The sequence below is a fragment of the Rhipicephalus sanguineus genome, chromosome 6 (assembly GCF_013339695.2).
Source record: "Rhipicephalus sanguineus isolate Rsan-2018 chromosome 6, BIME_Rsan_1.4, whole genome shotgun sequence".
NCBI classification, from domain to species: Eukaryota; Metazoa; Arthropoda; class Arachnida; order Ixodida; family Ixodidae; genus Rhipicephalus; species Rhipicephalus sanguineus.
The window spans coordinates 101,960,450-101,975,804 of NC_051181.1; the positions used below are offsets into that span (position 1 = coordinate 101,960,450).

At 52.3% G+C, this 15,355-nt stretch overlaps 1 protein-coding gene across 1 annotated transcript in view; it reads right to left on the reverse strand.

The window, feature by feature from the left end:
• Positions 1-2,473: 2,473 nt before the first annotated feature.
• The window catches only part of LOC119396054 (uncharacterized), a 35,500-nt gene continuing 22,618 nt past the window's right edge, over positions 2,474-15,355 (reverse strand). The window contains exon 2 of the mRNA XM_037663109.2: positions 2,474-4,303. Within this exon, the coding sequence (XP_037519037.1) occupies positions 2,568-4,289 (1,722 nt within the window). The 5' untranslated portion in view covers positions 4,290-4,303 and the 3' untranslated portion in view covers positions 2,474-2,567. The remainder of the gene's footprint in view (positions 4,304-15,355) is intronic.

Below are 15,355 nucleotides of genomic sequence, written 5' to 3' on the forward strand. Positions count from 1 at the left end.
AACGGTGTGCGAAACGCCGTGAACAACGTCAACGTCCGCGCTAGTTGCAGCGGCAGCGCCACCGCCGCGGACCAGAGGAAGGCTCGGGAAGCCGAATGTTAACGTCAGCGTCGGCAAGCGCTAATTCAAACGCCTCGACAACCAGTCTCATAAGAGAAACGGAAACTCAACGCGCAGCCCCCTCCCCCGCCCCCCCCCTAAGCATGCTTTCGCATCCCTCGATTGTTGCCCGTAGGGGGAAACGATGCGCAATTTCGTTGTGCGCACATAGTTCATATGACAGCTTACCGCACTACAACGCACGTTTTTTTTCCGGGACAGGTATTAAGGTAGGGGATGTGGGTGTGCTATCACTCCCAGTAATGTCGTTTTCGCCTCATGGCGCGCGCTCGTCGGGCGGATTAGTCGTAGTTAGTATGATGAGTTGTTAGATTGCGCCCGTGTGTGTGTCTCTTCTGTGTCCCTGTGTACCTGCGCAAATATTTCAAGATGATTAGTTTCGCCGCCGAGCGAGATGGCGCTGTGGTCGCACCGCTTGGCGGGAAGCGACGATACCCTAGCGCTTTGGTCTATTTGGCAGCTTGGCCTGGTCAGCGACGGACGGCTCTTGGGGAGGTCCGTGGGTACGATTCCGCGGCTCGGACGTACGGACCCTCGTGGCGGGCGAGACGTCGGCTGCACCTCATTCGCCGTACATTGCGTTTGTTATGTTCTCTGTGTATTGTATCAGCAGCATTATGATTATTTAGCATATTGCTAGTTATTAGATTTCGGCCAGCGAACTCGCCGTTGTAAAAACAGCTCATAAATGTCCACGTGTCCATTGCACGACGATGCTTGAACTGTGGCTCATTTCTTCAGACCCCACACGTGAGACTTACCTTGGACATGCAGGGCCTTTTTTTCGGGGGGGGGGGTGCAATACGGTATAAAATGCTGCGACATGCAACACACCTGCGGTCCTTGCAGACGAACTCTGTCGAGCGGAAATGCTTCGCCATTGCTCAAGTACACTTAAATACTAATTTAAAAATTTACACCATTTCCCACTATAGGGGACCATGAGGCGATGCGAAGCCGGAGCACTTGCACGATCGCGTTCTGTTGGCGTTCGTTGGGCATGCTACCGACCTCGCGTCGTGGAACGCGAAGAGGAACGCTACGCGCGTCTTAACTCTAGCCTGGCCCTTAATTCTCACAGGGCGAGGGGAGAACGCGGTCGACAGGCGTGCGAGAGGGGGGCAGCGTAGGAGAGGAGAGAGAGGGGACGCGCATGCGCGGCGTTGCGCAGGAGAGAATTTCGGCATGTCTAGCCCGCGTTTCAGAGGAAGAGTGGAAAGGGGGATGGGAATGGGGAAGTGGCGAGAGAGTGGGGGAAGTGGAGAGAGGAGAGGAGGATGAGAGAGGGGATGTGAGGAGGGGGATGGTGAGTGGAGAGGGTATGCGCATGCGCAGTAAGGGTGGTCACGCCGCACACCACTACCACCACCACCGGATTGAACTCCGCCATAAGATACTTCGCATCTAAAAAAACGTGTAGTAACCAACTCGAACAGACTCGTTGACATGAAAAGTACAGGAGCGTTACAATTTATGGAAGCACGATGGTTTAGAAATCCAAGTCTCAAGTAGTTCGCGATATCGTCATATTTAAAGGCGCCGGGGCGATAACGTAATTCGAGTGAAGGCGCGTCACGGCGGTATCTTGAAAGCAGGAAGTCATCTCAGGTGCACCAGCGGATTGCTTATCCATTGTGTTATATCTGCTTATTTGTTGCTTTAGCTCTGTCCTTTCCACCTTTGACTTTGTATAGCGTGAAACTCAGGGGTAACTATAGCGGCGTTTTTTAGAGAGATAGCTCGACTACTTTCAGTACAGACCCAAAAAACGCATCGTTGCGTGTATCTGACCTTCACGCTCAGCCAAAGTCAATGCCGGCGAATGAGTCAGCAAAATACTAGTGCGGCATGTTCGCAAAAACGAACAGCGGCTGAGGGTGAACCTTTTGCACCGCCACTGCCAGAGGCACTGGCTACATCCACAATCACTGCGTATTCGCGCCTAGAGTGCCGAGCAGCGTCCGTGTTCACAGGCAAAACCGAGCTGTCGATAGACAAACTTGGTTTAACCGCGTTCAACTATGGTAAACTTTTACACAGTGTGACAGGCATGAGCGCTTTGCGCCTATTTCTACTTTAAAGTAAATACATAAGAATCACACTTTACACGCAAGAAAACGGTCCATTTGTTTGTCGGAAGACCTGCAGTTCTCTCTGCCCTCAGGTTGAAATTAAAGCGTTAACGAGCTTTTGTCAGTTAGCCCTCTCATTGATCCCCTAGCAGCAGCGGACTATTTCTGCGTCGATGCAGAGTTCATCTGTGAAGACGACAGGTGGCTTATGGTCATGCCCTTCTTTTGCACAAAATATGTATGATCTAAAAAACACCAGTACATTGTTCAATGCGTCTACTTACCTCACGTAATGAGAATAAAGTAGAAGGCAATACAATACACTTATATTGAGCACAGATTCATTACCGGGGTCACATACTACCGACAGCACATTCACTCAAAAGACCATATCCAGCCTTCATCAAGCTTTTCAGCTTGCGATACAAGTGAAAATGGTTCATCTACACGTTCTGTGCAGCCACCAAGTTTCGGGTCAACACGCATTTCAATAGAAGTTATTAGTACACGGTCAATCACTGCTCCTGGTGCATAGTAGACGCCCGCCACATTTCCTCCTACAACCACATCAGTAAAATGTTCGCCAATGCATGTACTAGAATCGATGTGCCCGGCGCAAACATCTGAGCTTGTACGACATTCTTCTCGCTCAGATTTCACAGGCTTATCTTGAGACATCTGACAAGATGAGGTGTCAATGCTGCACCGGTTTGTTGGGCTGTGCTTAGTTCCCAATGTCTCCAAGCTATTATTGGTGGACTCTTCAGCACTATGGGACACTTCAGAACTTGGAATCTTTCGCGCGCAAGTGGTGCTCGTTGACAGTTCTGCATCAGTAGACACTAGATGTGCAGACTGCGGCAGTGAACAGCCTTTACTAGCACTCACACTTTGCTCAGTGTCACAAGGCGATACACCGGTCAATACTGGGGGCGCAGCGTTAAAGAGGCATCGATCCTTTGCTCGTTTCCGCCTACGCTGTCTCCTGCGCCGCGCTCTTCCATCCTTGTGCTCCGAGACAGGTTGTGCAGAAGTACAAGAAGACTTGGTACATTCCGAGGCAGCCTTACTTGGGGCAACAAATTTTTTTGCGCAATCTGTTTTCATCTGAGAGGAAGCCTTCCGAGGATCTTTTGAGCTGGTGCTCTTTTGCTTCAGACAATGCTCTGAAATCTTGAACTCCGCAGAAGAGGGGCCGTGCAGTCCTTCATGGGTTTCGAATGATGTACCTTGCGCTGTATTTCTTGCTTGGACATTTTTCAAGTTGTCTGGCATGGGAGATTTAGTAGGTAGAGCAAAGAGTCTTGCCACACCATTTACTCGTTGAACCACCACCCGCTTTTGGGGTTCTTCTCTCATGTCATTTATAGTTATCGCTTTAGGCTTATGCTTCATTAGTGAATCCTTGTCATAGGTGCGCACCTTCGATGGTTCATACATTGCTGCACTACCAGGCTTGTTTTGTGGGTCTGCAGCTTTCTCCTGCTTTATCGAACATGTACACGGTTCACTTAAAGAAACGTTAGTTCCTCTGGCTTGCGCCAACATTTTCTTCATGCAAGCATTGCACTTTGCCAACAGTGATAGTACAGATGATGATGCCTCGGACAAATCGATGGTAGAAAACTGCACACTGTTCAACACACATGGTTTTTTTGGACTGGAACACAAAACTTCACTTTTCAGTTCGGAGCCAGTGTTAGAAATCGTAGATTTGGTTGGAGACCTTGTTGAAATGCTGAGGGCAGGACTTGCAGATGGTGAAATATCCATAGGCAGAGTGTCATGACAATCACCACCACTTTCTACTTTCTCCACTTCTAATCCACTTCCTAATCTCCCCACTTTGTTCCACACAGCTGATGCTACTTGCTCGTTGACTTGACGAGAAGTGTCTGGCCACGCACAAGTCTGGTAATTCCACAACTCTGGCTGATAATGACCATAGCCTTCTTGAGGCACCACAAAACCATAGGGATGGTGAACTTGATGTGGCTGGAGGAACGACGCAGGCGCAGGATAGTGGTACCATGGCACAAATGATCCACCTCCCACATGGTACTGGGTCCAGTTTGCAGCTGCACATTGGTCTTCCATTATGTGAAAAAAACCTGCAAAGAATAAAATGCATATTGTGTACCACAGCTTGTTTGCATTTATTAATATAATTTGAACATAGAAGAATAATTGCTGGTAATATGCAGGCAAAGGTCCCAAAGTCTAACTACAGTGAGATCCTCGGTTAAAATGATTTGTACATAACAGGTAGACTGAAAGAGTGGAAATTAGTAAGCATCAGGGTAAAACAATAAACGTATACAATTCTATACAGAAATACTTATGTAATGACAAATAGACGCAATTCTATAGAGAAATTACATAATGAAAATAGCATGCAACATGGAAAGCATAAACAGCAAAACACTTAAACGTCAAGAACCTATTTACACAAAATAAATCTTTTTATCCAGGCATGCTAGCAGAGCATAGAATAGCTTTGTAGAGTATAGTGTAGCAAGGAGGAGATATGTGATGTGAGGAGGGAAAGGAGCAGGGGAGAAAGTAAAGCATAGCACAGAATGAATGAGAAAGAGAGAAATAGAAAGAAAGAAAAAGAAAGACAGAAAGAACATCAACGAACGAAAAAAACAGAAAACAAGATCGAAAGAGGAAGCAAGCATCGCGTCGTCTAGCGACCAGATACCGCAACACCTCACCAAGCCGCGCAAGCGCAGTAGCTAAGCCACGCCCACGACATCGCGCGCATCTCGAAGCTAGACGTGTCGATCGACGTGGAGTACGAGCTGTGCCAAGCTTTGCGATACCACGGTGTAAGAAAAATAATTTAGGTGTGGACACTCTCCGCCCGCCGCGAAGGAGAGCGCGTCCAGATAATGTTCGCCTTTAATACATGCGCCGGCCGCAGTTTCGTGGGGGGCGCTGCGACATAGGGGCTTAAGAAACCTATTGCGACGAGGCGAACGCGCGTTTTTCTTCATTTTTTTTCACCTCATTGCATTTTTTCACGGCGAGTTTTCATACGGCCACGGTGTAAACGGCGCACCCGACGCACCCGACGCACATAGCGTCCCTAACAGCGTTGCGTACGTAAAAGCGCGGCGTCTTGCTTAGAGCGCGTGAGCAGTCTTTCTGTTCGCTGACTTCTCACGTGCGCAACGCCGTTACGGACGCTACGCACGCAGCTCGTCTTCTATAGTACATGCGCCGGCCGCGGTTGCGTGGGAGGCGCTGCGACATGGGGGCCGAGAGGAGGAAAGAGGCGAACATTATGTGGACGCGCCGTCGGGCGGAGTGTCCACACCTAAATTATTTTTCTTACACCGTGGCGATACTTAGCGCAAACTGCCCGCAATTTTTAATTCATGTTTGAATGGACGTAAAGAAATGATAATTTAAGTGAATAAGGTAAGTCATTCCTAAGTTTAATTGCCGAAAACGATTACTTCATTTCTGCATAGTTGTTGTTCATTTATGTAGTAGAAAAGAAACATTACAGTCATAACTAGCTGTATTAGACAGCAATCTAGATTCAACAAATTCATACGCAAGCTATTTATATGCAATTTAAAGAACAATATATAAATGATAGCTAAGCAAACCAGATACAGAAAGAATGAAGTTAGCCTGAAGGAGTTATACAAGAACGTTCAGTTCTAAATGAAAGCCAATGTTGTAGGCAATCCCCACGAAAACGGTTGTTTCATTGACATCACCTAACCTAACTTTAGGCATAAGTTTGGGCAGCATGAAAATGTTGCCCGTTGTGCTCCAGAAAGTGCGGCCTGATTCGTGTAGAACCACCTCAATGTGATAGGACGGCTTATTTCACTAAGCTGTCGTGTGCACTTCAAATGGAGCCCTAGAACAGGAACCATAGTTAAGACACATTGTAACATTTCTGTCACACTGCCATCTGTCACGTCTTGACAGTACTAGTCTGTTATTGTAAGGAGTATCACCGGACTAAATGCTATTATTAAAGAATGGCATTTAATAGACCGGAAAGAATTGCTGCAGTGCATTGGCAATGCATTGCAGCATCACAGCTCGAAGCCTGTTTCACTACCTGAAGTCGAAGTATTCCGTAAACAAACAATCCTGCATAATTGACATAGTAAATTAGGGACTTCTTGAGTTAAAATTCGACGTTGACGAGATGGTCCTTAAAAAAAGTCCAAGCGCAATCTGATCCTATCGCGCCCCGCGCGCTCTGTAATCGAGTGGAAACACGCGAAACAGCGCCGTCCTCACGCAGGGGAGCACGCCAGGGCAGCAGTGGAGGAGGCAAGCGCGGCAGAGGAGAGCTGCAGGTGAAGCTAGCGTGTATAGCCATCGTCTGCCTTCAATAAGTGAGGTACTGGGTTCGATTCTTAGTGTCCCAGTGAACCCACCTTTTTATATACGGGGAAAGGGTACAGCGGCCTCGCGCTGGGTGGCACAGGCACTAATCCAGGAAAGGTGGCCTCTCACTTCATTCTGGTATTTCATTTCCCCTCCCCGCACAAAGCTGCGCCGTGCTGCTCTGGGGATTCGTTCCGCCGTCTGCCCCTACGATGCGATCGCGGTCGACGGGTCAACTCAAACAAGAAACATTTTTTCATAAAACTCGAAAAACTGCGCAGGGTTTAAAATAACACATCAACACTCACGGGCACGAACACGGCCCACCATCCTTCACCTCCGCGGGCGCACACCGTACGCGCACGTACTGCCCACCGGTTCGTCGCCGACTGTCTGGTCAGCACCACTGCTACCGCTTTTGAGGAGCATAAGTGGGCCGCGCGCATCGCTACCGCGTAGCACGTGTCATTACCACGCCAACCAGGCGGTGCGAGCGATTCCCGTACTCTACTGGTTGAAAACAAAAATGAGTCTTTCCTAACCGTAAAGGCGCGACAAGACATTTCGGTCTGCCGACTGTCGCCGGGAGTGTCTTTTGTCGTGTCGTCGTCCCATATACACTGCAACGACGCCAACAGTCGCGCAATCGTTTGTGAAAGACGCCGTCCGCGTCTTGTCGTGCTCCCAGCCTCTCGTCGGTCGATTCGCTTGTCGCACAGAAGGCGCGCACAGCGACACCGACGAAACTTGCCTGAAAAAACTGAAAACAGGCGACCACCTGCACCTGATTTCAGCCGTACTCCCTCCTCTACCATTGTCCCTTTCGGCGCAATTTGCGCCACCCCCCGCTCTCGCGGAGCGGGGTGCAGGTGCGCAGGATGCCCATTGTCAAATGCCCGAGGATCTCGAGGGGGGCCTCCGTTATCTGCTCCGGGATCTCCCCTTCGAGGTTCGAAGCGTCGCACAATTGGTTTACGCAAGGCGTATTTTCGCTCGGCCACCAATACCCCAAAGGCTTCCCGAAGACATGTCCACCGATGCATTTTGCTGGTGTTTTTGGTCTGCCATCATGTTACACTACGACGACATGTCGTATTTCGAAGCGTTACGACGACATGTCGTATTTCGAAGCGTCGGCCTAGTGTGACCACACGGGGCGACATCGTGGGCCGACTGTCTGCGCCGGTGTCGTGTCGTTATAGAGTAAGTGCGCTTTAAGCTGTGCTCACCATTACTTCCCACTTTGGCCGATCGTAAAAGGCGGCGCCGACGTCCCATTTTGCAACTAGTCTGCTTAGGTTCCAAAGGATGAGCGAGCCGACATGTCTGGACTCAGCGTGTGCGTCTTTTCCGCCGACACTACAGGATATCCGCGCGGCTGGTTTTGCTACTCACTTGTTTGTGCCAGTGTTGTGAAAGGGCGTTGGCGCTCATAGAGTAAGATGCGTTTGCCTATGCGTGGAAGAAACCACTATCGTTATTATGCGTACATTTACTACAGCGTAAAGAGCCATCGTTATCGACATCGGCGCGTCGCGTTTCGGAAGGAACTGGCTTCCTTCTGAAACTACGTTCCGGCACAATTTGGTTTGTAAACTGCAATGTGCGAGGAACGAGTTGACACTGTCTGTGCCAAGATAACACACTTGCATTCTTTTATGTTCTTGTGGCACCTAAAGGTGCTTCTGCACTGAACGACACTGAGCATCTAGACTCAACGCATTTAAACAGGAATAGGCTGCCATGTAGACTAGTATATTTCTTCGCGGCATTTTTCCAGCAATGGTAGCCTCAGAGTTTTCGCTATCGTATGTGTAGCAATGTATAAGAGTGCACCATACCAATAGTAAGTGTGTGTATCGACCACCTGTCAAAACGCCCATGTATGCGCCCACCCCCGCGTCTGGCGGCAAGAGACGTACGCCAGTGGTACCATCACAGCGGCGCCATCGCTCTTATATGCGTGATTCAAGTCCCCTCGCGGAGTCTTTGTACCTCTCTGCTTTTTCCTTTCGAAAGGACGCTTCCCCAAGACTCGGATGCCTCTTTCCCGCCTCTTCGCTAAGCTTTCTTGCCTTGCCAACAAGTAGCACTACTTTCTCCAATCGAGCTGCGAAGACTTATGTGTTGGAATGAAAGTTTACTACGCTGTCTGCGAAGATCATTCATCGCGTCGCATTGACTTTGAGCCGCCGGATCGCTAGCGTGGCAGGCGTGACGTCAGGCCACGTGATCCGCTGCAGAGAGGCTTTGCCGCTGCGCTCGCCCGGAGCCTCGCCGCTGCGGTACCACGTGACTAGGCGAAAAACATTACACCATCTCCCACTAAAGGGAACCATGTGGGGATGCGAAGCAGCGCATGGGTCGACTTAAAGTTCCGTTCATCACGGGCACCTTGCCCGATGTTAACGCGTCCTTGCAAGTTTGCAAGTGGAGCACACCATGAATTCACTGTAGTTGCTGTTACTCGTCCCGACCTCTTGTTGGAGCACGCCACGCGGCTTAATCGCCGCGCCACGCGGGAGCACGTGCGTTCATCGCGCGTCTGCAGAATATCGTTCCCCGACGCCATCCCATGACTGCTGAGAGAGCGTAAGGGGGAGAGGCCACAGCGTCTTACCCAGCCCCTTACACAGGCCCGAACGCGATAGCGCGTGCCAGCACACATGGTTCCCGAGCGGACGGTCGCCAATGGAAGGACGGACACAGCCCCGAGCAAAAGCTGCTTCGCATCTAAAAAAAAACATCAATAGACGCTCACGTGCTTCTCTTCATGCCCTTCCGCTATTCCCAGCGGCAGCTATTCCAAGCAACAGACGCTTTCGAGTGGGCGAACAAGACCTTGTTTGCTAGCACATGCGCGCTCTCTGCTTTCTCCTCGCTCGGCGAAGAGAACAGAGGAGTGGTTGCCATGGCTCCATTTCCGTGCAGCGTTGTCTGCTTAGCACAGTAAATAGTTTTGTGTTCGCTCCGTGGTTTTCCCTGTTCACACCCGCCGTCTCGCGTAGTATTTGTGTAGCGAGTGTGCAAGCTTAGAACGCGTCATGATTGTCGCTCCGGCGGAGCTTGTCGTGCACTTTGAACACCTCTCGCGCTGCCGACGTTCCACTGCGCCTGAAGCAGGCGCGCCGTTACGGCAGGCTTGCCGCTACCGTGGCCAGGCTTTAACTCCACTAGCGTGAGCTGTAGATCGTGCACAACTGCGACGCACGGCTGTCTTGTGGCTTCACCTTCATCGGGCTTCCTGTCTTTGCCCAGAAGACAGAAGCCCTGCTCGTGCACCTGCAGACAGAGGCTCGCCGCTATTGCTCAAGTGCTCTTTCAGGGTTCCCGGATCCTTTGGTGCGTGGTGGTCACATACCTAGGGCTTCGGATCAACTACAGGCTGACGTGTTTCCGGCTAACAAGGTGCTCTACGTACAGGCGCTCCAGGGAAGAAGGCACTAGCGGATCCTCGCCCGCGGCTATAGTTGCACCGAGAGGTGGCTCATGTGGCTATTTGATGGAGCAGCCGTCTCCCACTTGCGGTACACAATGCCAATCGTGGCTTGCCTGTAGTGCGACTGTATTGGTTGAAGGAACAGCATTGCGCGGCCCTCTAGGTGTGGCTGGGCGTCCCTTGTACCTCCCAGGTCGCAGTGACGGATGCAGAGGAGGGTGTCTGGACCCTGGCACTGATCCTCCTGCAAGAGAGGCTGTGCCAATTCAACCGTCCACTACACTTTAGACAGTCGCGCTTTGCTGCCATGCATGCAGTCCCGACCATCATAGCAAATGGAAACGTCGTGTTCCCTACAAAGGTGAACGCCAACGCCATAGAGCCCCCCCCCCCCCTACCACAGTGGCTACTGGTTCCAGTGACAACAGGACTACCGGGTGTTTCCAAGCGGTACTCCCCCACATGCGCAGAGGTAGACTTGCGCCTCAGTGCTGCATGAGAGCCGTGCCGACGACCTGCAAGTGTTCGTGGACGGCTTAATACCCGACACCGTCTTATCGACAGCAGCTTGCAAAGCCCCTGCTCTTCGGAAGGGAAACAAGACCTGCGCCAGCCAGTGCATGCGAGATCGACCGCAGCAGAGGTTGCAGGTCTGACCCTGACCATCGACTTGCTGGTGTCGGAGTTGCCCAGATGGCCGTCTTCTAAGGCTACAAGGCCGCGCTGCTCGGCCTGCAGCAGCCTGAGAGGGCCAGCAGATGCATCGACCTCCTCATAACATTGGCCACATTGCAGGCACCTTGGTGTAGAGTCATTGTCTGCCCGCCCACGCCGGAGTTTCCGGCAGTGAGGAAGCCAACAGACTTACTTAGAGGACACGACGCCGACACGCCTTTTAGCACAGCTGTCACGGCCGGGGATTTCACAAGGCATCACCTGTAGCGCAATCTTCAAACACGCCACTCTACTTGGCGAGCAGCTCTTGGACATCCTCAACGGTACCTCCCACAGCAAGGCTTCACCCGAAGGGAGTCCACCTCCAGCAGCGCCTGCGGATTGGACGAATATGGACGGAGGCACGGCGCTACCAGCTAGGCCTGGCAATATCTCAGGCCTGCGCTTCCTGCGGTGAGCGGAGACGTTCGACAGTTTACTGACAGCCAGCCTCACCCACAGCCACTGCACCCTAGGCCCTCTGACAAGTAGACAGGACTTCCTCTTCCATGGCTCTAAATGAGGCCCTGCATTTCAGAGCCTCGTCAAGCTCCTGGAATCGACATGGCTTACTTCCACCCTGTAGAACGATGCTCCGTCCTTGTGAGGCTACCTCCAAAGCCGTTGCTCTACCTGAGCAGCCACATCAGAGCACTTTCCATTCACTGGCCTGCCCACCGATAACCTTCCCACCAGCAGGTAACACGAAGGGTGAGCGCTTCAAGGGCACCTTCAGTCCTGGTCACCGTCACCCTTCATCTATCGTCCCATTCCCCAAAGGCGCAGAGCCGTGCTCCCGTCAGGATAGCAGAATATAACATCCTTTCTTCTTCATCAACAACCACTGTACAGCTAAGCTTTTCCTCCGTGCTGTAAAGGACGTCAAAGGCCGCGCGTGCACCCTTCCTCAAAGTAACGCGCCGGTTTCAAAGGGTGAAAAAACAGACGGATGGTCCCTATGTCTCTCCCCCGACAGCCCCCAGATCTCCGCGCGCGCAATGTTGCCACATTGCAGCTTCCGCGCAATGTCGCGCGGAATTGACAGCGCACAATGCTACCAAGGGGACAAGAGATAGCGCAGAGCTCGACGCTATCAAAGTGCTGACCTTGACGCGCAGTCGTGTGATCCACACGCGGAGCTAGTGGTGACGTCCGAGGAGTACTCACTGTACTCACGGCGGCGGGATCCTCGTCCGAAGGAGCTTGGACAGCATCCCCAAGCGGCTCACGTGCCGATGGAGTCCTGAGCGAGATGCTGTCGCAATGGGAAGCGTGAACGGAGTTCCCGGGCAACAGTAAGGCGTGTGCTGGCTCGATGGTGCTGGGGACAACCTGCTCCCTTGGGCCACCGAGGAGGCCTGAACGCCGTCCTCGAATGGTAGCATAGGTGCTTACGGCAGTAGTAGGGTCGCGGCCTCTATGATCGCCGATGACCCGCGAGGACACAGTTACGGTTCGTAGTTCGTAGACTGCGCCGTTGTAAGAGCGAGACAGAGAGCACCCGTTCGTCGGGAAAGCTGTTGTAACCTCTGCTATATGGCTCATACCCACACTGGGGGAGAGGCCAAGAATTAATTATATGAATGTTTTTTTAACACAAACACAAGTGTTTTATGCCAGGGTCCACGAAGATTTCACTGACATACTTCCGTCACAGATATGACGTTGTAAAATGTGCAGTAACAGATGAAAAGAAAAAAACTAGAAAAAAAGTTGTGCCGCTGGGAATCGACCCCGCGCGTGCGACACTAAACGACTAGGGCACAGAACGTACGTTCTCCAGCACACTAACGGCCAGCTATTTATATACACAATTTACGGCTGCCGGTACCCAGATCTCGGCACTTCAGCGTGTTCTCGTTATCACCAGCAAGATGGCGCGAAGGGCGCGCTTGAAAGGTCCACGCCCCGCTCGTTGCGATGCGCGTGCGCCTCCCACCAGTACTTTGCCCTACAAGGCATAATCGCCCGTGCGCGCGCTTATCTAGTGAGGGGGCAGTTTGTACGTCTTGTGCGTTCACCACAAAGGTTGCGTTGAAGTTCCAGATCGCTCGAAGGTCACTTCGCTCGCTACAGCGGCCGCGTTTGCGAAAGGAGCGCGCTGCTCTAACACAGAAAAGTAACAACTGTGACAGTTGTAGTTCGCGCTCGTCTTGAGTATACTTGTTCGTTCGTTTCATGCGTCCTTCGGGTTAGACGGTGCTATAGCTACGAAATAGTCATTATACAACATCTCATATATCAATGCACAAGAAGCGCTCAACTACCTCTACGAAGGCACGTTGCACTTTCGTGTTATACCGATTCTTATGACGGAGGGATTAGCCATGTTCTTTTTGGGCATTTTAAAAATCGCTGTTGTAATCTGCCTCGTCTTTCTCTTCCTCGCCTACTTTCTAGCTCATTACGTGAATGTGTATATATTATATTGCAAAGAACAGAGACGGAGACAGCACAGGGCCAGCTGTTCTATTGTCTGCCATTCGTCTTCCTCCTCTTTCCGATAGCTGCCCGCGCGCCAGAGCCCCGGTGTCATTCTTCGTCATCGCACTCGGCCATGACTGCAAGCGCGCGGAGCTGCTGACAGTTTTCTGGTGGGCGGCTTTGGCTGCAACGTGGTGGTCGGCCCCGGCCACGCTGTAACTTGGTTCGTGGATTTTCCTTAAGTGGGTCTGGTGGGCGACACTGGCTACATCGCGGTGGTCGGTCCAAGCCACGCCATGACATGGCTTGGGAACGAGCCTCAGGGTTCTTTGGCAGGCGAAATTGATTTTGACGTCGTGGTCTAAGTTCTCAGCATGGTGCAAAATGGACTGCGAACACGTTAGCGACGGCTTTGGCGGGTGGCCCTGACTGACATCGAATAGTGGCATGTTGTCCGGACGTTTATTCGGTCGCAGTCTCGGAAACGGGGCACGAGACGGTGGATCCGGCAAAGCCACTTGTTGCACCGAACGCAGCCGTCGGCCCTTTTTGCAGTGGGCCGAGGGGCATCTGAGTGCCCTACTAGAGGTATGCGGCATCGTGGCGCCAAGTTTACGCGCTGACCTGCGACCTGGCTTGTGCCTTTGCAGCGTTGTCGCTGTGGGGCCCCCTGACGTTCCCAAGTCAGCAATTCTTGAAGCCGTGCTGCCTCCAGGCGTGAAGTCCTCGAAGAAAACAATTTCAGACTTGTCAGATACCTTGGTGTCTTCTGAAAAGTCGTTTATCAAGTTACAAACGCTCTCACATTCGATCAATAAATGTGTCGCACGCAGATCCGCTTCCGTCTGGACAGAGCGGATGTTGGTGTAATCCGCGGACACGTATGTCTCATTAGGTGGTTGACCGTCCAGAACGACGCGGGCCGGTGCCTCCAAGTACTCAGGTGATGGTGAGCAAGGGGGCAGCTTTTCTGATAGATAGGGGTGCGAAATGCTCTCGGCCATTGGCGGGGTTGTTCTGGCGTCGGATACCGAGGCAGAGTCGCAGCATGACGTCAGTCTAGTGTTTGTACCAGGCCAGCCTATGCAACTGTGCCGGTGAGCTGCAACGCGCAGTTGTAGCCTCAAGGTGGTACACCCCCTGAGCTCCCTCCCCGGTAGAGGTCGTGTTAGACACGCTGGTGGCATATGCAATCCGGCAATTGGGGCTGCACTCCATTCCACCCAGGACTGCTGCCTCACGCCTTCGTACCTGTGCCACGCCGCGGCACCGTCCCGAAGGCGCTCTACGGCCACGGACTATTTTGTGTGGTTCTGTTCAAGCCTCGCGAGCCCTGATAGCGTTGATGGCCGCCACCCAATTGTCGACATCGTATTGGAAACTGCAGAACTCAGGTAACTCGCAGACAGCAGTCGACGGTGGGGCGGCAGGCGAAAATCTGGAGTATGCCGACGCCAAGGAGCCCAGTCGGGATGCGAGCTGCGTCAGGGCACACCGGAGCTCTCTACGGCTCTGTACTGAGCTGGATTCAAGGCTATGTGAGACAGCTGCAGCAAACAGGGCATTCATTGCGCACAATGATGGTAAGCGGCAGAACACAGCTAGGAGCACCGCGTTATCCAGGCGTTAATCTCGACGCGCAGTTGTGCGATGGTACGGCAACAGCTCTGCGGCGCTGTCGGATGAGGCACACAAAAAGCGAAGATTGACGTCTACGGAGTATGCGGTGGTAGCAGCACTCCCGACGGCAACATCCACGTCCAAGGAAGCCTGAACGGGTGTCCCTTTAATGCTCACGCGTTGGAAGAGTCCTGGGCACGGGATGCGTGTCACGGGAAGCGTACGCGGCGTTCCCAGACGACAGTAGCCCGTGCACATTTTCAGACGAAAGTGGTAGCACGGTTCCTAGAAGGTCGTACGTTGGAACCACCGAAGAGGCATGGGCGCCGTCCGCGGATGATTCGATGAGTAGCGGCAGCGGCGGTCGAGGAGTCCATGATCGAGGAAGCGTGGACGGCGTTACTTGGATGGAGAGACACGCGCTGCCGACGACACTCGAAGACACGTGGCTTCAGCTTCAAGGTTCGATGCGCGTCATAGGCTGCACCATTGTAAGTAACAGAGACGTAGAGAGCACACGATCCTGGTTGGTTGGTTGGTTGTTCCTAGAGGAATGGCACAAGCCACCACGGGGGATCGGCCACGAATCGTGCGGCAGTAGGAT